Source organism: Canis aureus, chromosome 16, assembly GCF_053574225.1.
Source record: "Canis aureus isolate CA01 chromosome 16, VMU_Caureus_v.1.0, whole genome shotgun sequence".
NCBI classification, from domain to species: Eukaryota; Metazoa; Chordata; class Mammalia; order Carnivora; family Canidae; genus Canis; species Canis aureus.
The window spans coordinates 63,308,773-63,329,588 of NC_135626.1; the positions used below are offsets into that span (position 1 = coordinate 63,308,773).

Consider the following 20,816-nt stretch of genomic DNA (forward strand, 5'->3'; position numbering starts at 1 on the left):
AAGGGGGCCGAGCCTGACCCCCGGAGAGCAGAATCGAGGAACAGGGTGGGCCCCGCAGAGCCCACTGGGTGTAGGGTCGGGCGCAGTGTGCGGGCGGAGCTGGCTGTGGGGCTGTGATGCCCCGCCCCAGGGCTGAGGAGGAAAGGACAGGGGCCCTGCCAGCGCCCTGGCCCTTGGGGGCTTTGGGAGGCTTCCTGTGTCACCACGTGGGCACACGGGAGCCTGGACCAGGGGCAGGACCGGGAGCTCCGCTGGCGTGAGAGGGCGCCATCCCCTGGTGTCCCTCCCTCACCCACATTCATGGAGCCCCTGCTCTGTCCGGGCAGGTTCCAGGCATAGGCAGGGCCGTCCCCCCTGGGGGGCTATGGCCCCAGGGAACAGGAGCCCAGGATTGGCCAAGGCGTGGATGTGCAAGCCCAGGAAAGAGCGGAACCCGGAGGGCAGCCTGATGTGCGGAGGGCTTCAGGGGGTCGAGCGGGGTCATGCAGGGAGGTCTGCTGGGGCCAAGAGGCGTGGGGTCCCGGGGAGCCTGAGCACTGGTGCATCTCGAGGTTGCCAGCACAAGAATGGTCTTGAGAGGCCTGGGAGTGGGCACGGCCACGCTCCAGCTGGCATGCACAGAGGAGGAGTGGGGTCAGGGAGCGTGGGGGTGCCCTTGGAGCTGCAGGGGCAGAGCCAGGCAGGGGAGCCCTGGAGGCTGGGGCCAACAGGGCGCAGGTGGTGGCGCGCACCTGCCAGGTGCCCCCCGGGCAAGGTACCCTAACAAAGGGAGGTCCCGTGCAGGTTGAGCTCAGCGACTTCTGAGCTGTCTCTGCCCAGTTATGGGTGCCACGCGTCACCTGAAGAGCAAGTACATTGTGGGCATGGCTTGGCCACTGTCAGGCCCGACACAGGCCAGCAGAGTCCTGGAGCCACCAGTTGTGTTGGGACCCCCAGGCTCTGGAGCAGCTGAGGCCACGCGGGGCCAGCCCCCAGGGGAGGGGCCTGCACCCTAGCCCACTGGTGCCTCTGGCCGCCAGTCCTTCACAGGTGCTGTCTGGGGTCCCTGCTCCTCAGCAGCATCTCACTCAGCCAGGGCTGGGGACAGGCAAGGGGCACAAGGCCTGGGAAACAGACACCGCCTCTGAGTCCAGGGACATGGAGCAGGAACAGGGGGAGCCGTCTGTTGCTGCCTGGGCTCGGGGGTGGGGGGGCCCTCCAGGAGCGGAGGGGGCAGGAATGGGCAGCGGGGCTACAGGGACAAGGCAGGTGGAACCTGGAGGGCCCAGGTCCAGGAGGACCCTGTGGGGAGGAGGGGGCGTGGATGCTTCCACCCACCTCCCCCAGGCCCACCCCAGGGCTCCACCGCTGGGGAAGAACAGAGCAGCCGAGCGTCTGTGGCACCTGTGAGGTGGAGGGCAGGGGCAGTGGAGCAAGGGGGAAGAAAAGCATAGGGGGGCCAGACCAGGGCCTGGAGGGCAACAGGCTGGGGCATGGGGAGCCCAGACACTCGGGGCTGCTCCGTGTCCAGCCTCCAGGCACCCCAACCCCCGATGCCCTCAATCTCCAGATACCCCAGCCTCCCCACAGACACCACCCAACCCCTCACCCCCACCCCCAGGCCCAACCCCCGCCCTGGGCGGGGACTGCAGGTGAGTCATGCCAGGCTGGGCTGGGGTCTGGCCTCTGCAGCCGATTTCCGCCTCCGTCCACAGCCCGGGCCAGCCAAGCAGTTGCTATGTTTATTTTTCTGGGAGCCTGAACAGATCCCAGGTAAAGGCCCAGGGAGAGGGAGCGGGTGGGAGGGGGCGGTTAGAAAGCCCTGGCCTTGGGTAGGCTGCCTGGCTGGGGAAGGGTCCTCTACCCCTGGCTCTACCTGAAAGTGGCCTCTCCACCCTGCAGGAGGGGGAGGTGTGGCCACAGGTGCCAAGCTGCGGGAGTGAGCGCCACCTGGGACAGGTGTGCCCCCGGGTCCCTGAGGAGGGCAGGGGACCGTGGGTCCGCCCAGATGTCTGTCATGTGACTTGGCTCCCTTCACTTGGCTTGGCCTGGCCTGGCCCTGGTCCTGTCCATCGGGTGGGTGGCCGCTCCTCCACCGTCTCTGTGGCCGCTGCCCTCAACGGTCCCTCCAGGTGTCCAAGGTCATTTCTGGAGATGGCAGCAGAGCCCGGCTCCCATCCTCTGCCTGGACGTACAAGGAGGACAGGGCTACGATGAGCTGCAGACGGTGCCTGAGCAGACACCCCTCCTCCGGTCCATCTCCAGATGGAGCAGCTCTTGAGAAAGGTGGAGTGTGTCCCCTGAGAGCTGCAGCTGGCTGGGCAGTGTGCTGGGGACAGCCCTGGAGCCCTCAGAGCAGGCTGCAGGGCCCAAAGCTGTGACTTGCAACCATTCAAGGGTTTGGAGTCCAGGCAGGGCCAGTGACAGATCAGGCCACCGGGGAGTGCCCCTCGCCCAGGACAGGGCCATCCTGCAAAGCCACCCCCTCGGCAGGGTGGCTGCATCTCCTTGGCCCTCCACTCCCTTCCGTCAGAAAAGGGCAGCCTGGGCTGTAGGGCCACCGTCCCGGAACAGGTGGTGGGGCCAGGCCTGGGCTGGGTGCCCCTGCCCTGGGGAGCTGCAGGGCACAAGGCACCACCCTAGAGGAATGAAGTGTCCAGGGGATCGCAGGGGAGGGGGCTCAGCCCAAAGCTGATGGGGCCCCATGGGGCTGTGTGCAGCATGGAGCCTGGCCACCGAGGCTCTCCCGCGCTGGGCATCCCTGGTTATGGTCCTCTGGTTATGGGCCACTTGGTCCCCCACACACCAGCTGTCATCACCCCGCCCCCTCCACTCCGGTCTTCCTTCCACTCCAGCCCCTGTCGAAGCCCCTGCCCTGAAGGCTCTGCTGGCAGGCTGGCCCCAGGGCACACACGCACAGAAGACCACGACTGAGGGGCTCTGGGTCTGGGGGACCGTCCTCTTCCTCCTCAGGGGTCCTGCAGGACCACGGTGTCCCTGGCTGACCGCCCCCAGCTCTCCTAGCTGGAGGTGCGATGCCCCTTCCCTTCTAGAGGCACAGGGCTGAATCCCAGGCACCCCCTCCGATCACTGGTGGGGAGTGTGGGGTCCTCCCATGGTGGTCGGGCTCCAAGCAGGGGGGCATGTGGGGTGTGGTCTCTCAGCATCCCAGAGAGAAGGCAGAAGGCCCGGGTGGCCTGGGCATCTCAGGAGATCTCAGGGCATGGCCAGGAGGCCGGTACTGCTCCTCCCCCCACTGCCCGTTACCCTGGAGGAGTCACTCTGCCCCCACCCGGTGGGCTCCGCGTGCCCCGTAGGTAGTCCAGGACACCTGCAGCATCATTTCAGAGTGGGAGGCTGGAAGGTGCTCCTGTGCTCCCGGCCGAAGGCCGCCACCAAGGGCCTGACTCCCCGCACATCCTCAAACTTGGGCTGGCCCTTCTCAGGTGACGGTGACCGGTGAGGACGGGGCTAGAGGCACCTCACTTGGGACCAGCTGGGATCCCAGCTGCCAGGATGCGGAGCACCCCGGGCTGGCGGCCACCCGCCGGCCCTCTGGCTGCCCCAGGGGAAACAGCAGCTGGTTGCAGCTGGCTGCCCAGCCACGACCCTCGGGCCGCGGTCCCGGGAAGGAGCGAGGCTCGGATGCGGCGGGGACTCCAGGGGCGCGCGGGGAGGCCGGAGCCCGCGGGTCCGGCGCGCAGGAAGAAGGCGCAGCTCCCTCCCCGGCGGGGTCCCTCCGCCCGGCCAGAGCTCCGGGCGCCCCTCCCGCGCGGCACGGGGTCCGGGCGGGGCGGCAGGGGCGGTGCCAGGCGGCGGTGACGCGCGGGGGACGTGCGGCGGAGCTCCGAGGGGCCGGCAGCCAGGCCAACCGAGCGCGGCGCCCAGCGGCAGGTAGGCGCGGCGCGGATGCTCACGGGGCGGGCCCGGGACCCTCGCCCCTTCCCCTCCGGTCTTCCCCCCGCTCCCCGCCCCGAGGGGCCCCCGGGAGCCCCCTGTGCCCCCCTTACCCCCCGCGCTCCCGTGTCCCCCGTACGCCCCATGCTCCCGTGCCCTCCCGTGCCCCCCTGCGACCCCGTGCCCTCTCGTGGCCCCCATGCCCTCCCGTGCCCCCCCCCGCGACCCCATGCGCCCCGAGCTGGTGACTCTCGGGGGTGGGCTCTGGCCGGGAGGCGGCTGCACGGGGCAGCCGAGCGGGCTCGCGGGTGGCAAGAGCTCTGACCCGGGCGCAGGCAGCATGTGCTCCCGGCGACTCGCGGGCCGGTGGGGCCCTGCGTCTCCCTCACCTCCTCCGGCTTCTTGCCACCCCCCAACCCCCCAACACATTCACCTTGGGGTGTCGGTCCCCAGCCCCTGGTGTGGGGCAGACAGTTAGGGGGGGCCCCTCCCTCTGCCAGGCTCGTGGGAAAACCTGGCGGGGCCTCAGTTTATTTATCTGTAAAATGGGCAGACAACACAGGCTCCTGGGTGTTGGAGCGACCGCTGGGCTGTGGCCGCTGGGCTGAGGGGAAAGGAAGCAGTCCGGTCACGGCTCCCGGGGCTGCTGGGCATCCGGGTGAGGGACAGAGGGTAGCCCAGAGGCCGGTGCCCTTCTATCCCAGGGGCGCTGTGCTGCACGTCAGAAGCGCACACTGGGCAGGAGAGGCTCGGAGACAGACACAGGGGTGGCCTGTCGGGGGCAGTGTGACGGAGGCCTTGCTGAGGGCTCTGAGGACTCACCTGGCAGTGCTGGGGTAGGTGAGCAGCCTCCCTGCCCAGGGGCCTGGGATGGGCCTCAGGAGGCTGGGCCCAGGGCAGGCTGTGCCTGACACGGTGTGACCTTGGGCAGGGCCTGGTGCCCTGGAGTCAACCTGGCCCTGACACCCCCCCACCCCCCCCACACCCCCGCTAGAACCTCAGTGCGGAGGGGCAGCCACAGAAGGGGGCTTGTGCCCTCCCGGGCAGTGGCCAGGGTGTGTCACGGGGGCCTGTGCTGTCCCTGCGGCCAGGCCCTACTTGGCCCAGGGTGCGTCCTGGCAGTGCCCAGGCCAGTGGTCCTCGGAGGCTGGGAGTCCAGCAGGTGCCGCCTGCCTCACAGAGTGACCGGTCCATCTGAGGCACCTCTGGGTCAGGCCTCCGGTGGGATGGGAGAGACTGGGGCTCCTTACACTGCTGCCCGGGCAGGCGCGGCCCCATCTGGGGAATGGGCGGTGCAGAGAAGCCTTCCCGGGCGCGGTCGTGTCGAGGAGCTGGGTGCACCCTGTGGGCTGGGCTCGGCCGTGGGAGGGGCCAGGGGATCACTGGTGCCCAGGGCTGCTCCGGGACCCCGGGCGCCGCCTATACGGTAGCGGACCCGCCGAGAGCGCCTACTCCAGGCAATACGGCGGCGGCTCCTCCCTTGGCGTGGTCACGTCCCCCACGTCCCCTGGCCGAGCAGCAGCGGCAGAGCGGGCGGAGCTTGCTCCCTTCCCACACCCCTCCAGCCCGCCCAAGGCGGCCTGACCCCTACCCAGCCCAGTGGGGTGGGGTGGGAGGGGCCCCTGCTGGCTAGTAGGGCTTGGGATGCACAGACCCGTCCCTGGCCTTGGCCTTAGCGCTCTGGCTTGGGGGGGGGGGGGCGGGGGCGGTGCTACAGGCAGTCGAGGAGGGACAAGGTGGCCACGTGATGGGCAGGGTCCAGGGCTGGGGGGTTGCTGGGGCCTGCTCCAGCCTCTACTGCTCCCTGGCTCCGCGGAGTCTTCTAGAGGAGGGTGCCCTGACAGGGTGAGCCCACGACCCTCCACAGGGCCCTGGCCCCGTCCTTGTCACATGGGGCACAGTGTTGGAGGGGGGCTGGCCCCAGTGTGGTGTCGTCTGACGGACAGGCCAGCGTTCTCGCTCCACTGGCCACTGCAAGGAGCGCTCTGAGAAAACCAGACGTGCCTTGGGGGCTTCGTGGTCAATGGAAGTGGGGGCCCAGGCTGCGCTTAACAGGCCTGGGTCATGCTGGGGCAGTGGCCAGGCCCACGTCTCCTCCCTGCAGTCGGCTCTGCACACGGCTGGGGGCATCTGGGGCCCTGCGCCGGCCCAGGAAGGGGGACAAGCACGCTGACCAGAGGCGCTGTCTGAGTCCCGGGCGGACAAAGGCATCAGGATAAGCTGTGGCCCGTTTGCACAACAGGGCAGTCGGGAGAGGAAGGAAGGGGCCCGGGAGGCTCTCCCTGCCCCTGAAGGGAGGCGCTCTCACGTCCATCAGCACCCCCTCACGCCGTGGGGACGTGGGTCAGGTGAAGCCAGCTGCTAGCCACAATGAGGCGTTTCTGGTGCCCAGGCGAGTCTCCCAGGCCTCCTGGTGCAGGAAGCTGCAGGAAGGAATGCGTTGCCCCTCACGCCCCGCCCACCCGGAGCTGGTCTCCAAGGCCTGGACGTCTACTTAGATAACTGGCCAGGCTCCTCAGAAGGCGAAGCTACGGAGCACCTGGGATAGGCCGCACATTGAACCTAGGGGACCTGACAGGCCAGACACCCAGGACCCAAGGTGGGTGCGAGGACCACTGGCACAGAGGTCTGGGGGGGCAGGCAGATGCAGGAAGATGTGGGGCGGCTCGAGGCCGGCGGTGTGAGGGGTCGGGCTGCTTGCGTGCGCTCTGCACTGGTTCCCCAGGTGGAGATGCAGGTGGGTGGGCCGGGCAGAGGAGGGGGCACGGGGGAGGGCAGATGCTGGAGATGCTGCTGGAGAACAGGGCTGGCAGGAGGCCAGGCTGGCTCAGGGGCCGGGGTCCACAGTCCAGTGGACCCTGAGGGAGAAGCTGGCACAAGCCCTTGACTCGGGAGAGCACAGTGGGCCCTCCAGCGTGTGGCCTGCTGCACGGGGCATTCCGAGGGGTCCCCTCACACGTTCCTCCCTGGGCCTTCTTCTGCTCGGTTACCAGCTGCCTGGGGCGGTGGGACCTCTGGGAAATTGGGGGGGGCAGCTCCCGGAGCCTCACCTGACCCAGGAGCGGGCACACACACACCCCACCAGGGAGATCAGCTTTCTGAGGCCCAGAGGGCGGGTTATTTCTGGGCTGGGGACGTGGTTCGCATGCTTCCCCGGGAGGGTAATGTCATCACAAGGCCAGCTGGCTGGGGGTGCGCCACAGATGTGCTGGCACCAGGTCCCCCCGCGCAGCGGTGAGGGTCCCTGACCAGCACCCAGGGGGGCCACTCCCCCTGTCCTGGGTCATGGGCGCCGTAGGGCTCTCCTGGGAACACCCCAGTCTATGCCTCTGCTGGCCTTCCTCCCCCAAGGCATGCTGGGCAGACAAGGCCATGTTGTTCTTGGAAATCCCAACCCCTTCTCTACCCGGCCCCCCTATGTGGGCAGAGCACGGCTGGGCAAAATCCCTTTGCTGCAGACCTAGATGCCCCACCTGCCCCCTTGTTGAGAAACCTCACTTTGAGGACTGGCTGGTGTGGGGCACAGACGGGGAGGGGCATGTTTTAGTGTGGCTGGCACCCCAGGCTGGGGGCTAGCTGGGAGGGGTGTCTCAAGAGCCGCTGGGGAGTCTAGGGGTGGGTCGGAGAGAGGACTGTGCCCCCCACCCCGTGCCTCCCGTGGCAGCCACACAGACCACGGGAGCCCCAGGGCGGGCCAAGGCCTGGTGGGCAGCGGAGATGGGGGCTGGCATTCCCCTGCAAGTGTGGCTGGGGCAGCCAAGATCTCAGAGGGGGGCCGCGGGTGGTTCTGTGACCCTGCGTATAAAGAGCTGAGCAGCTCCTATTTTGGGGTTTCAGGCACACTTCCCTCTTTGGCCTTTGCACGGCTCACTAGGTGTATTTTTAAAAATCAATGACTGCCTGTAAGCCCACAACCACAAACAAGCCAGGACTGGGGACAACGGCCCCCCACCGTCCTCCGCCCTGCGTCTGGGGTTTGTGCTTTCTGCCTTAGACAGTATCCCTGCATCATGACACAGTCCTAAGATGTACTTTCTGGGTTTTTTATTAAGTTTCCCCGCTGTGTGTACCTTGGGGACCTCTGAAGCTTGGCGCTAGTGAGGTGAAGGGATACCGTGGCTTGCTGTACCCACCCAGTGTGTTTTGGGGGCGGGATTCAGCCCCATGTAGTGTCCCGTCCCAGCCTCGGGCACGTGGCTGGTGTGAGGGGGCACCTGGAGGAGAGGACCCAGGGGTGAGGCCAGACGATCCCGGCACAGTCCTGTCCCAGGTTCCAGGGATGCCAGGGGGGCCAGGGGGGGCCAAAGGGCATGGGGTAGGGAGCCTTGGGGGGGGCGCTCTCTTGGGTTCCCCGGGGGCAGGGGTGCAGGGGGGCCGGTGCCGTGTGCTGCTCCACTGGGCTGTGTCAGCCTCATCACCGGCCTGGCAGCCAGCAGGCTCCTGGGGACCCCGGCCTCAGACGGCGCTCCTCCTTAGCAGCAGCCGCTTGGGATCACCCGGAGAGTCTTCAAAATCACTCCCCTGCCTGGACACAACACCCCTTGAATCGGAGTCCAGGTGCCCCCCAGGCAGCCAAGTCAGGGTCCCCAGAGGGCAGGGCTCACATGCAACCTCGATGCTGGGAGGGGGTCATTCCCCCCCACGCTGACCCTGTGCTCGCTCCAAAGTCCTGTCCAGGTTCCAGCTACGCCCCGACTCGGCCCGACATACGCAAACGCACCACCCAGGGGCTCCGCAAGGTCAAGGTCGAGGAGGAGGACTGTGTCTGAAAGGGGACAGGGTGGAGGCAGGCCTGACACGGGGGCTGTGAGGGACCTGGCAGGGGCGCTCCTGGGCATCAGTGTGGGCCAGCGCTCCCCATGGGGGCTTGTTTCTCCCAGAAGGGATCCTTGGCAGCAGCCCAGGGGCTGCCCCCCTCCCCGCCCACACAGAGAACAGCCTCTGTCCCATGAGGTGGGGAGAACCAGACCACCAGCTGGATCTGTGGGGTGAGGGGCTTCTGTGTGAGGATGAGGAGTTGAGGGGCGAAGACGGGAGGGGAAGGTCTTGGGCTGGACATCCGGTCCCAGCATTCCAAGCTGCTGGGCCTCAACAGGGCTAAGTTGGGGGTTTGGGAGGGAAGTGGGCCCAGGGCCGCTGTAGGGTCTCGGGCCGACAGTGGGCACGGCTGCCTTAGCAGCCCGGAGGCGGAGAGGGCTGCTCCAGTGGGCGGCATGGAAGCGGCGGCGCTGCCCACCTATCCCTTCACTCAGCCCTCCTGCCCACCCGGGGTCTCCCCTTCCTTGAGCAGCAGAGACCACCCCCAGCTCTCGTGGGAGCTCGGCCTGAGGATAAGTGGGTGGGAGGAGCCAGCACTGGCATGGCGAGGGGCAAGAGGGCACAGAGGCCTCCTCTGCGGCACGGACTGTCCACTTCCCAGCCTGCCAGCCCGCACAGCCAAGCCTGGGAGAGCGCCACCCCCCCCCCCCGCCCCATCCTCAGGCTGTCACTCGGGGTGCGGTGTGACCACGGGAGCCCTGTTCCTTGGGGGTGGGCGAGCACGGCTGGACACGTCAAGCTGAGGTCTGGAGGGACACCACCCCAGGCCCCGTCATAGGACCTGCTCGCAGGGGGTGGGAAGTACAGGCTGCTCCCCAACATGGGGTCAGCGGGGAGGAGGCTGGGCTGGGCTGACGTCCCCACTGGGGTCTGTCCTCCTCAGGAGGTAACCTGAGACCTTGCTGAGCCCAAAAAAGCCACTGCCCTTTAGAGCCAGCTGGGTGTGAGCAGGCCAGGCCTGAGCGGGAAGCAGGGAGGAAGGGCTGCAGCTGCTGGTCCGCCCAGACCCTCCACCCCGGGCCCAGGTGAGGGGCGCAGGTGAGGGCCGGGGGCGGGGCTCTCAGGTGGGGGGGCAGCGGGGGCCCTGCTGTGGCCCCGCGGTGGCCAAGGCCACACGATTGAGTCAGCCTGACTTCCTTCCTCAGGGACGCACGACCCGCCCTCCTGGCCATGGGTGGTGCCGTGGTCGATGAGGGCCCCACAGGCATCAGGGCCCCTGACGGCGGCTGGGGCTGGGCCGTCCTCTTCGGCTGCTTCGTCATCACGGGCTTCTCCTACGCCTTCCCCAAGGCGGTCAGCGTCTTCTTCAAGGAACTCATGCGTGAGTTTGGTATCGGCTACAGTGACACGGCTTGGATCTCTTCCATCCTGCTGGCCATGTTGTATGGGACAGGTAAGGGGTGGTCACGTCCGGTGGTCACCTCGGGAGGTCACCAAGTGCGGTTCTGGTTAGGAGCTCCAGGAAGGCCTGGGGGTGGGGGGCTGGCAGGAGCATCGGGTACCTGCAGCCCCTGTTCCGGGGGGCCTGGAGTGCAGCCCTGGAGCGGCCGTGGCTCCCCATCGGGCCAAACCGGGCACAGGCCACGTGCATCTAGGACATTCCACTGTGAACCATGCTGTGCTTGGGCAGGCCTCTAAGTGTGACTCGCACCCTGAGCGCCTGGTGTGTCTGCTGAGCTGGGCTGGGGGCCAGGTCCCTGGGTGAGTGCGGAGAGGCTGGCCCTGCCCTGTACCCTGACCCCCACTCCTCCCCATAGGCCCACTCTGCAGTGTGTGCGTGAACCGCTTTGGCTGCCGGCCTGTCATGCTCATGGGTGGCCTCTTGGCGTCCCTGGGCATGGTGGCCGCGTCCTTCTGCAGAAGCATCATCCAGCTCTACCTCACCACAGGGGTCATCACCGGTGAGTGGGGCCCAGCCGGGAGCGGGGCAGACCATGGCTGGCCCCTCAGGCGTACTGGGGCAATGTGCCCGGGCAGGGCCTCTGAGGAGCAGGTGGCCGTGGGCTGTCCCTCGCGCCGGTCTGTCCCTTGTTCCTCATCTGACAGGGGCTTTGGACACACACCGGGCCCCCCATAGGGACACCTGGAGACCCCCACGTAGAACCGTTTAGGGAAGAAAACGGGACAGGGACGAGGGGCTGGGGGCTGGCCGACGCCTCACCCGCCCGCCCCTCCCGCAGGCTTGGGCTTGGCGCTCAACTTCCAGCCGTCACTCATCATGCTCAACCGCTACTTTAACAAGAGGCGCCCCATGGCCAACGGGCTGGCGGCCGCGGGCAGCCCTGTGTTCCTGTGTGCCTTGTCCCCACTGGGGCAGCTGCTGCAGGACCACTATGGCTGGCGGGGCGGCTTCCTCATCTTGGGGGGCCTTCTGCTCAACTGCTGCGTGTGCGCCGCGCTCATGAGGCCCTTGGAGGCGCCGGTGCCCGGGTCGGGGCCCGTGCCCCAGCGGCCGTCCCGGCGGCTGCTGGACCTGAGCGTCTTCAGGGACCGTGGCTTCCTCATCTACGCAGTGGCCGCCTCCATCATGGTGCTGGGGCTCTTTGTGCCTCCCGTGTTTGTGGTGAGCTACGCCAAGGACCTGGGTGTGCCCGACACGCAGGCTGCCTTCCTGCTCACCGTGCTGGGCTTCATCGACATCTTCGCCCGGCCCACTGCTGGCTTCATCACGGGCCTTAAAAAGGTGCGGCCCTACTCTGTCTACCTCTTCAGCTTCTCCATGTTCTTCAATGGCTTCACGGACCTCACTGGGTCCACAGCCAGCGACTACGGAGGCCTGGTGGTCTTCTGCATCTTCTTCGGCATCTCCTACGGCATGGTGGGGGCCCTGCAGTTTGAGGTACTCATGGCGATCGTGGGCACCCAGAAGTTCTCGAGTGCCATCGGCCTTGTGCTGCTGCTGGAGGCCATCGCCGTGCTCATTGGGCCGCCATCGGGAGGTGAGTAGGGGGAGGGCAGCAGGCAGCGAGCCTTCTTGGGGAGGGGGGCCCACCTTGGGAGGGCCCAGCTCACAGTCAGCAGGTGTCAGGAGCCTCCAGGAACCTGCTTAGTCCCCCGCAGAAAGGGGCCCAGGCGCATGCGAGAATCCTAAGGGTGCTGCTACCCCGCACACGGGCTGGCTCAGAGCCAGGGTGGGGGTCGGGCTTTTGCTCTTCTTGGTGAAGGCTGAGAATATCCCAGGGTGGGATTTTAAACAGTGTGGGCCAGGGGGGCAGCCTGGCCAGCGTCTCTCCAGCAGATGCTATGGGCTCCCACCCAGGGGACCCCGAGAGCGCCAGGGCTGTGCTCCGTGGTCCTGGGGCCCTTCTGGGGCCTGGGCAGCTTCCATGAGGGCCACAGTGAAGAGGCCTCCACAGTGACAGGCAGCGTGGCCGGCTACCTCACCCTGACTCTGCCTCCTGCACCCACACAGCTCCAAAACCTCCTCTGAGCCTCTGGCTCTGTGCTGCCTGCAGGGGTGGGGGGGTCCAGGTCAGGTCAGGGTCCCCCAGCAGCACAGTGTACACAGGCAGCTGGTGACTGGGGGCGACCTTCAGCCCAGCCAACATGGTCCCTCCTCTGCAGGCAAGCTCTTGGATGCGACGCACGTCTACCAGTACGTGTTTATCCTGGCGGGGGCCGAGGTGCTGACCGCCTCCCTCGTGCTGGTGCTGGGCAACTTCTTGTGCATTAGGAAGAGGCCCGAGGTTGTGGCAGCGGTGGCGGAGGAGGAGGAGCAGCGCCACAAGCCCCCTGCGGACGTGAGGGTGGACTCTCGGGAGGTAGAGCACTTCCTGAAAGCAGAGCCTGAGAAAAATGGGGAAGTCATTCACACCCCGGAGACGAGCGTCTGAGCCGAGGAGGCCAGTGTGGCTCACGGAACCGGACAGACACTTCCAATGCTTGTGTTTATTTCACAAACAGGACGAGCTGGGGCGGGGCCATCCGTGTTTCTCTGGGGAGGCGGTGGGGTGGGAACCGTGTCATTCCAAAGCAGGTCTGTGGTGAAGCCGTGCTGCGAGTTTACGAGCCGTCTGCACCAGGGACCCAGCCTGCTGACCCCAGAGCAGCCCGGTGCCCACCGCTGAGCTCAGGGACCTGGAAACCCACGCTTCAGAGACAACACGCCCGGAATCAGGGGGGCTGGGGAGGGCCAGTGGAGCGGCACCGCCTCCCCACACGCTGACTGCACCCCGTCCGACCCCGTCTCCACTGCGGCGCCCCAGCCCACCCCTCACGGGGTGTATAGGGCACAAAACTCCCTTCCTTCACCCCTGAAATAAACCTGCGTGTGGGAGGAGCCACCTTGGAAGGAACATCTTAAAAGAGCTGGGGGGGGGGGCGGGGGGGGGTCTGACCGTTCACTCCAAACTCACTTCCGCCAGACAACCTGGTCGTTTCTACAGAGTGGCTCTGGGCCAGGTCAGCCTCCTAAGCGCTGCTGGTTCTGGACCCTTCTCTGCAGGGGCCCCGACGGCTCAGAGTGTCCTCACAGGGCCCTGGGGCTGGCAGGGAAGTGGGCCCTGCTGCAGGGATGGGGCATGCCCGGGAACCCCTACGGGCGTGTGCACTTAAGCTGAGACATACGTGTGATTCGTGTTCACTGTGTGTGTGTTTAGAGAAAATGATCTTCCTGCCTTCCATTTATTCACCCCTTGGTCGGCTGATCGTGGCCCTATGCGGTGAGTGCCCAGGGCGGGCATCTGCTCCCGTCCTTGTCCAGCCCTGCTCGGCCTCGCCCCGGGTACCTCACACCCACCTGCCCTCGTGGCCAGTGGTGGCCTGCGTGGCTGGGAGCCCGGTCAGAGGCCGCTGGGGCCGCCTCAGTAGGTGGTGCGTCGCGGGCGCTGGGGACGGCAGCGGGCACCCTGGCGGGCCGCGTGCAGCCGGAGAGACGCCACGTCCCTGCTCCTCTGCAATGAAAAGCAAGTGAAAGCTCACATCTTGTCTGTCCCAGAGGTGCCACCCCCGAGGGGGTGCCGCAGTCCCTTCTCCATCTGCCCATCAAGCTGTGCAGAGGAACCAGGCACCTTCCTGGGGTGCTGGCCCGAAGCCCCGGGGCCCTGGGCTGTGCTGGTGCTAGCTCTGCATCTCCTGCCCTCAACGTGTGTCAGGGGGAGCCTGGCGGGGCCCCCAGCTGCTGCTGGCACGTGACGCTGCCCAGGCTTCCTGGGCCTCACACTGCAGTGTCCCTGACTCTCACCCTAAACTGCTTCCCTGCTGCTGGCCCGGAGCAAGGGCAGCGTGAGTCCTCGCTGGACTCTGTGACTGTGCCCCAAGGCTGGGCCCAGCGTGAGGACCAGTCCTGCTCCGGGGACACTTCATATGAAGTAGCTGTAGGATGGCCAGCTTATCAGCGTTGCTCCAGTTGGGCAGGATGCACTGGGGGCCTGGGACCAGGCGCACACACATGCACACACATGCTCCCAGGTGAGCAAGAGTTTTGCCACCCTCCTTTGGCCTTGGGAACAAGGGCCCGTCTTTCCCTTAGCTGGCACCTCAGTGGACACGCTAGGTGGGCTGAAGGCCCCTGCCCACCACAGCCATCAACAACTGGAGGCTGGGGTTCAAGGCCCGAGGGTAAGCAGACAGTCTTGTCTGCCTAGGTTTGGACTGCAGATGTTCCGGGCTGGGCTGGACATGGGAAAAAGGAAAACTTGCTGTCCTCAGGAAGCGGTGGCCACCGAGGGCCGAGGCCCCTCCCTTACAGGAGCCCAGAGCTGTCAGCACTCGGGCGGCCATGGGTGGGGTGGTCCCTCACCCTCCAGAGCTCCCTGCCAGAGGAGGCTCATGGCCAGCACCCTGGAAGCCAACCCTCCCAAGGGATGCAGGTGCCTCTGCCGTGCCTCCTCGGCCCCTCCTGGCAGGGCCTGCACACATCACCCCAAATCACCCTGGGCTGCTGGCCCCTAGCCTGGTTAGACCTGGTCCACCTCCCAGAGGCACGCACAGGGAGGGGCCTGTGTGGGGAAGACCCTGGCATACGCACATGGGCCCCAAACTGGGGGTGCCGGGGTGGGGAGGGAGGGTCTGCCAGTGACAATTTGGGAGGCAGATGCCCAGGACCTGCGGGGCCCACTACTGGGGGTCCTGGGCCCAGTTCTTTCCAGGACCTAAATGGTGGCCTGGGGGCACCTGAGGGGCTCAGCGGGTTAAGCATCTGCTCTGGTCATGGTCCCAGGGTCCTGGGCCTGCATCGGGCCCCCCTGCTCAGAGGGGAGCCTGCTTCTCCCTCTGCTTCTCACCCTACTTGTGCTTTCTCTCTCTCTCTTTCTCTCTCAAATAAATAAAATCTTTAAAAAAAATGAAAAAATAAACTGTGGCCTGGAGGACATATGCCGTGGTGGACACTCCCCTGGGACCTAAAACACCTGGTACAGGCGTGTGGCAATGGAGAGCGCTGCTTCCAGAGGTCCTGCTAGGCGGAGCTAGGAGTGGGACAAAGGACGGATGTGGGGGTTTCCAGGATTGGGCTCCCGATAGCCCTCTCAGTGGGGGTGAAGTCTGTAGGGGGTGCAGGGAGTGGAGTGCTGAGCCCCGGGTCAGGGAGGTGGGGGCAGCTGGCATACATCTCTGAGCACCGAGGGAGCGAGGAACAGGCCATGGAGGCTCTGGGGAGAAGGCAGTGCGGTGGTCCCCGCCCTGCTGCAGCCCCCTCCTGACAGAACAGAACAGAGGAGGACAGCCCAGGGCTTGTGTCACTGCCACTCTGGTTGGGGGCAAGGGCGGGCAGCTGGGGTGAGCAGCAAGGAGTCCGAGTGTTGCCTTTCCAATGCTGGCAGCTGAATGAGGAGGGGTAAGGGTCAACGAAGAGCCCAGCCGGAGAGCAGGGACTTTGGGCCCACACCCTGCAGGACACCCCCAGGGCCCTGGAGCAGGAAGGGCCAGATTACAGGCCCAGAGCACCTGACTCCTGGGGCACACCACCGGCCAGCCCATCTTCTTGTGCAGTGGGGTCGGGGGCTCAAGGGCTTCAACAGCTCACACAGGAGAAGCAAGCTGAGGCCGTGAGCACAATAAAGGGAGGGGCCCACCACGGAGCTGGGGGGTTGGGGGCAGTGGCGGGGTGAGGAGGGGCGGAGGGCAGAGCCCCGGGCACAGGGTTTGAGCAGTGGCCCCTCAGAGGGATTGAGGCTGACAGGCCTGAGCCCCCTGGTTGGGCAGAGGCCCCTGGGTGCCGCCTCGCAAGAACCATGCGTGCCCCTCAGTGGCAGCAGGCACGCCAGCTCTCACGCTGCTCACTTCCCAGAATACTCCAAGCAGGTGGCAGTATTCCTTCCTGGGCTGCCCCAGGGGCCCCAGAGCTCGGCACCAGCTTCGTGAAGGTGGTTAAGCCGGGGGGGAGGGGGGGGGTCTCCAGAAGACCCACGTGGATAGGCACGTGGGTACGGCTGCACTGTGTCGGCTCTGGGACCCAGGAAGTGGCGGCCCGTCCCTGTGGCCTGCTGCCGACCAGCTGACAGACGGCGCCGACGGGCCCCACACAGACAGCAACGCCCCTTCTCAGGAAATCAGTTTTCACATGGTTGACCTACACACAGACACCTCTCTATGAAATAAAGAGCAGCGGAGGGCGGGGAGGAAAGGTAAAAGTCATCACGGGTTTATTATTTACACGGTGGGTAAGCACATAAATGCAGTGATCACACAAATGTGCCGAGTCAGAGACTGGCCACCAATACACAGGTTGATACAGACGTTGCAACTACATTTCCTGCAGTGGGAGGGCAGCGAGTGTGCACGGCCGCACAGCTGAGGGCCCAGGATCTGGGCCCACCTCTCAAACACAATCCAGCAATTTCAGGTTGAAGCCCAGATGCAGAGCGTGGGAAGCTGCCCCTAGCGGGTCTCCGGCACTCCATGGGCAGCTGCAGCTGCTAACACCTCGCCAACAGGGGCAAGCCCCGCTCTGAAGAGCCCCCAACTCACCCTGACCTGCCCAGGCTCACACTGCTCTCCCAGAAACACAGCCCCATCTGGCCAAGTCCCTGCACCCCAAAACAGAGTAGCCCGCTTGGGACTCACGAAGCAGCACGGACGCACTCCGCACGGTCAGCACACACTAGTCCTGGCGTCCTGTGCCAGCGGCCTGGGGGCAGACACAGCACTCGCAGTGGGGTGATAGGTGGTCAGGTGGGAGTACCCACGAATACCCATTATTGCACCTGTTTCCCACAACGGGGGCTCCCAGCTACTGGCAGCCGCGTGGCCCGGTGCCGCTACCTGCTACAGAATGAGGGGGCACCCGGAAAAACCGGCAGGAGCCAGCGGGCCCGAGAGGGTCATACTTGCGAGACTCCGACCTGCCCTGCTCCCTGACCCCCGTGGAGCTTGCTACGCCCCAGTGAAGGTCGTGGAGGAAGTGTGGGACGCCACACCCTCCTGGACAGCCAGGTCGAGTCACCAGCTTCTTGGCACTTCAAGGCGGATCCCCTTGGGCCCAAGGCCTCCGCGGGCGAGCCCAGCACAGTGCAGACACATCCTGGGTTCCGAGCACACAGGTTCACACACATGGAGGCCAATCTACACTGATCACGTTTACAGTCTGTTTAGAAAATTTCCCAAATTCAAAGACACTGAGGCAACACCACCACCAAAATAGCCACACATGACCCCAAGGAAAGGCCCGATGTCTCTCTGTTCGAAAATCCTCTCCTGAGGGACCAGCGACGCCCACACAAAGCCTTGGCTTCCGAGGTCTTCCGTGCTCGGGTTCCTCCTCGCCGCATCCAAGGGAATCAGGTATGCCACGCCCACTAACTGCTCTGAGGCCCGCGTCGTGCAGGTGTTCCGGTGCAGGTGGGGGACAGTGAGAGCCGACACCAGCGTAATGAGGCCATGGGACACACGGCACACAACACACACACAGACGCACACACGTCACTTACACACGTCTACACAGGACAGCACTTCTGGTGAGAAAACCCCTCTCCACAGTGGACCACACGACAGACCACAAAGCAGAGGACGGGCGCCCGCGCGCGCTCTGCTCCCTGACTCGCTCTGTCCTACACTGAAACTCCACACCAGCCTTTGCTTCGGGTGCTTTAAAGTCAACATCTGTTTTAAGACCGCAAAAACAGACGAGAAAGAAACAATAAAAAGACAGATTTCTTTACACAGATTTAAGCCAGTAATTTTTAGCAAAATGATACAAAACTGTCTTAACCAAGTAGAAGATCGGTGGTTACAGTAGGCTCGTCAGGGAGCAGGGAGCGGGAGTTTGGTTCTCTCTGCAATTGTCTCTCACACTCTGCTTTTCTTCCCAGCCCGTGACAACCGAGTCCACGTGGGGGGCCCTCGGTGCAGCCCCTGCGACGGCAGCGCTTTGGAGTCTGTCCGGTTTAGTTTGTGTTTTGTTTCCCCCACGGGCGTCGCTGGGTGGGCGGCCTGGAGAGCTCCCGGTGTTAACATTTCGGTTCTAGACCGGGGGGCGTGTCACTAGTAAAGCCATTGTAACAGAGTAGATCAGCCATGCATTGTCTGCCCTTCACAGCAAAAAGGAGAGTTCTCATCGGTGCACCACAGACTGAAGAGCACTGGAAGCCACCCGACCGGCAATCTGTCGGAGCCAAAGCACAGGAGAAGGTCAGCATGAGGCCAGAGGCACGGGGCCAGTCAGGTTCGGGCACAACACAGCAGTGACGGCGAGGGGACGGGGACGCTGCCCGGCCCTACTCTGGACGCCCGCGCCCCAGCCACTCCGGGCGGCCCCTGTGCGTCCAGGACACGTGCTCAGCAGGACGAGTGACAGGAAGACGGGGAAGGAGAAGAGGCATGCAAGCGAGGAGGCCAGGTGGCCACGGAGCTAGAAGCCCGAGAACGATCGGACCAGACAGAGTCCAAGCTCGAAGAGGTACTTGCTCCCCGCTCTCCTTCCTGGAAAGTGACCTGGTGTTTTGAAAGCGGGGACCAGGCGCCGGGTGGACACTGGGGCTCCCCGTGGGGGAGGTGCGAGGAGCAGCTCCTACTGAGCTGCCCCCGAGAACGCAGTCACGCGGGAACCGCGGAGCCCGGCGGCGGCAAGGCCCGGCTGGGAGGAGCCACGGTGTCACTGACCGACATGCGCCAAGGGCAGGGGAGCAGGCGGCTGTGGCTGTGACGGGTTAATACAGACGGCAGCACGGATGGGACGCTGAGCGGAGACCGAGCTCGAAAAGAAAAACAAACGACAGAAATCAATGCGAAAGGAGAGAGTGACCAAGCCAGGGCGGCAGAGCCCACCAGGACTCCTGCAGCGAGAGCGCAAGAGCCCCCCCAAGCACGGCCCGCTCAGCTGAGCACGAGACGACACACGCCCCGCACAACGGACCCCGGGCCGGGCGGCTTGACGGCCCTACAGCCCCGGGGCCACTGGAGCCAAGTGCAAGTGCAGAGCCCTGGGTGCCTGCTCCCACCACAGGCCCCTGACTCTTGAGATGCCGCCATGGGGCCGACGGCCAGCCCACGGTGAGCAGGGTCCCGGGGCCGCCCCGTTCAGGGACTCCCGGTCTGCTCTGGAATCCACACGAGAAGCACTGGGCGGAGGGACGTCTCTCTCCCTGCAGCACCTGGCATGCAAGCCCAGTCCCGCCTGCGCACCCCTGTGGTGGACGCAGGGGTGGTCAGCGCCCACCCGCCCGGTGCCTGCCGTCTGACGAGACCCAACATGAGCACACTCACCCGGTGCTGCCTTCCAACGGGGAGACGTGCAGCTACTTGCCGTGGTGTTCGAAAGGAATGCTATTCTGAGGTGGGGGGAAAAGAGAGCTGTTGGTAAGGGCTTTGCTGGCACGAGCACGGAGGCCTTCCTCACCTCACTTCAGCCAGGCCCACCACTGGCCGCGCCACCTCACAGGGGACCCCAGGAACCTGGTGAGTGGCCCCCGGGCGAGGGCAGCCACTGCTGCTCCTCTGGGTCGCTCAGCTGACGAGGCCAACAAGGGGCCAGGCACAGCCTCCTCACTCCTCCGGCAGTGAGCCAACCTAACATCCAGCCCCGCCAGGACGCACGGACTGGCCGTGAGGAAGACGGAAGGGCTGCAGGTCTTGTTTCGGGAGCATGAAAACCAACCAACTGAAAGGAGTAACTGGCTCAGAGACCGGGACGCATCCTATTAACAGCACTGGACCCAGGAGGCCTTTTCTTCTGAGAGAGAAAAACCCACAGAAAGGTTCACTGACCGGATGCTCTTTGGGCTCCGTGCTGCTCTGCTTGAGAAGCCGGACTCACACTCCGGGTCGGTAGTGAGGGCACTGTGCTCTAGCACAAGCCGCCCTCGAGAAGGGAGTCAGGCAGAGGAGCGGCCACCCTCCTGGAAGTCGGAGTGCGCCATGGCGGGGGTCTCAGGAGAAAGGACACAGGTGTCATCGGCCCCTCCCCGTGGCCAGCTGGAGAGTCAGCAGGGTCCTCCCACAGGAGGGCTGGCGGCTCTAGCACCTTCCTGCTGAAGATCAACTACTTCCTTGGACTTGCTACCTCTGCACAGGACACAGCCTCTCCTCAGCGTGCACAAAGAACTGAGACAAAAACAGCAGCCATGGGGGAAGCTGGCGGAACACGGCCTCAGCCCCAGGGGGGACAGGGCCACCCTTGCTTTACAGAAGCATCACCGGTCTACCTTCACCCCACTGTCTGGGGGAAATGTGAATGGAACCTGAAGAATCGTAGAAGCTGGGGCAACTGCCCTTGCTCTGGAACTTCTAAACCACCAAGGCAGACATGGGGGTCAGCCTCTTGCTGTCCTGCAGGGTGCTTGTCACCCCTCGGAAGGCAGGAGCCTCTCGCAGAGTCTCCTAAGGAAGGGCGCTGGCAGGTGATCGGGAAACCCCAGAGAAGGACATCCATGGGACGGGGCTGCATCGAGGACACACCTCCAGGAACTAACTCTGTCCTCAACGTGAAGATCCTAAGAAACCCTCTAGGGTGACCAGTGCTCCTTTCAGGGGGAGGGGGAAACCGCAAATCACATCTCTGGAGGCTCCTTCCTCCTGTCCAGCCCCGCGGCTTCTTCACAAGCAAAGACAAAAGAACAAGCACGCGGGACTCCCAGTGGCAAGCTGGTCCCAGCCAGGACCTCATGGCAAGGCTCCTGGGGCGTGTGGGCTGAGGCTGGACACGCTGCAGAGGAGGAGCTGGGCTCAGCCCAGGGGTCACACATTCT

General features: G+C 65.3%; 2 protein-coding genes across 9 annotated transcripts in view; one reads left to right on the forward strand and one right to left on the reverse strand.

Annotated features, from left to right (window-relative positions):
• Nucleotides 1–1,661: 1,661 nt before the first annotated feature.
• SLC16A3 (solute carrier family 16 member 3) lies at nt 1,662–12,973 on the forward strand. 6 transcript variants are annotated; one of them, XM_077854677.1, is made up of 7 exons: nt 3,766–3,873; nt 6,269–6,475; nt 9,578–9,719; nt 9,840–10,087; nt 10,452–10,595; nt 10,875–11,633; nt 12,259–12,973. In XM_077854677.1, exons 4-7 carry the CDS (start codon nt 9,865–9,867, stop codon nt 12,525–12,527), a joined length of 1,395 nt encoding a protein of 464 aa, XP_077710803.1. In that variant the 5' UTR covers nt 3,766–3,873; nt 6,269–6,475; nt 9,578–9,719; nt 9,840–9,864; the 3' UTR covers nt 12,528–12,973. The 6 variants fall into 6 exon arrangements, with proteins under 6 accessions (XP_077710805.1, XP_077710801.1, XP_077710803.1 ...); XM_077854674.1 differs by lacking the exon at nt 9,578–9,719; XM_077854678.1 differs by lacking the exon at nt 6,269–6,475 and having other exon boundaries at nt 3,828–3,873.
• Nucleotides 12,568–20,816, reverse strand: part of CSNK1D (casein kinase 1 delta) — a 34,612-nt gene continuing 26,363 nt past the window's right edge. Inside the window, exons 9-10 of one of the 3 annotated variants that reach the window (XM_077854680.1) lie at nt 13,433–13,586; nt 12,568–12,784 (exon numbers count right to left, since the gene is read on the reverse strand). In XM_077854680.1, the coding sequence (XP_077710806.1) occupies nt 13,497–13,586 (90 nt within the window). In that variant the 3' untranslated portion in view covers nt 12,568–12,784; nt 13,433–13,496. Of the gene's footprint in view, nt 12,785–13,432; nt 13,587–16,254; nt 18,236–19,335; nt 19,401–20,816 lie in introns of those variants that run through there. The other 2 variants (XM_077854683.1, XM_077854681.1) reach the window with 2 other exon arrangements.

Bases quoted from the DNA above. Each gene is read 5' to 3' on its own strand.
- SLC16A3 (XM_077854679.1), top strand. From the start codon at position 9,865: ATGGGTGGTGCCGTGGTCGATGAGGGCCCCACAGGCATCAGGGCCCCT. The intron at 10,088-10,451 runs GTAAGGGGTGGT...TCCTCCCCATAG, and splicing joins GGCCATGTTGTATGGGACAG to GCCCACTCTGCAGTGTGTGC. The intron at 10,596-10,874 runs GTGAGTGGGGCC...CCCCTCCCGCAG, and splicing joins CACCACAGGGGTCATCACCG to GCTTGGGCTTGGCGCTCAAC.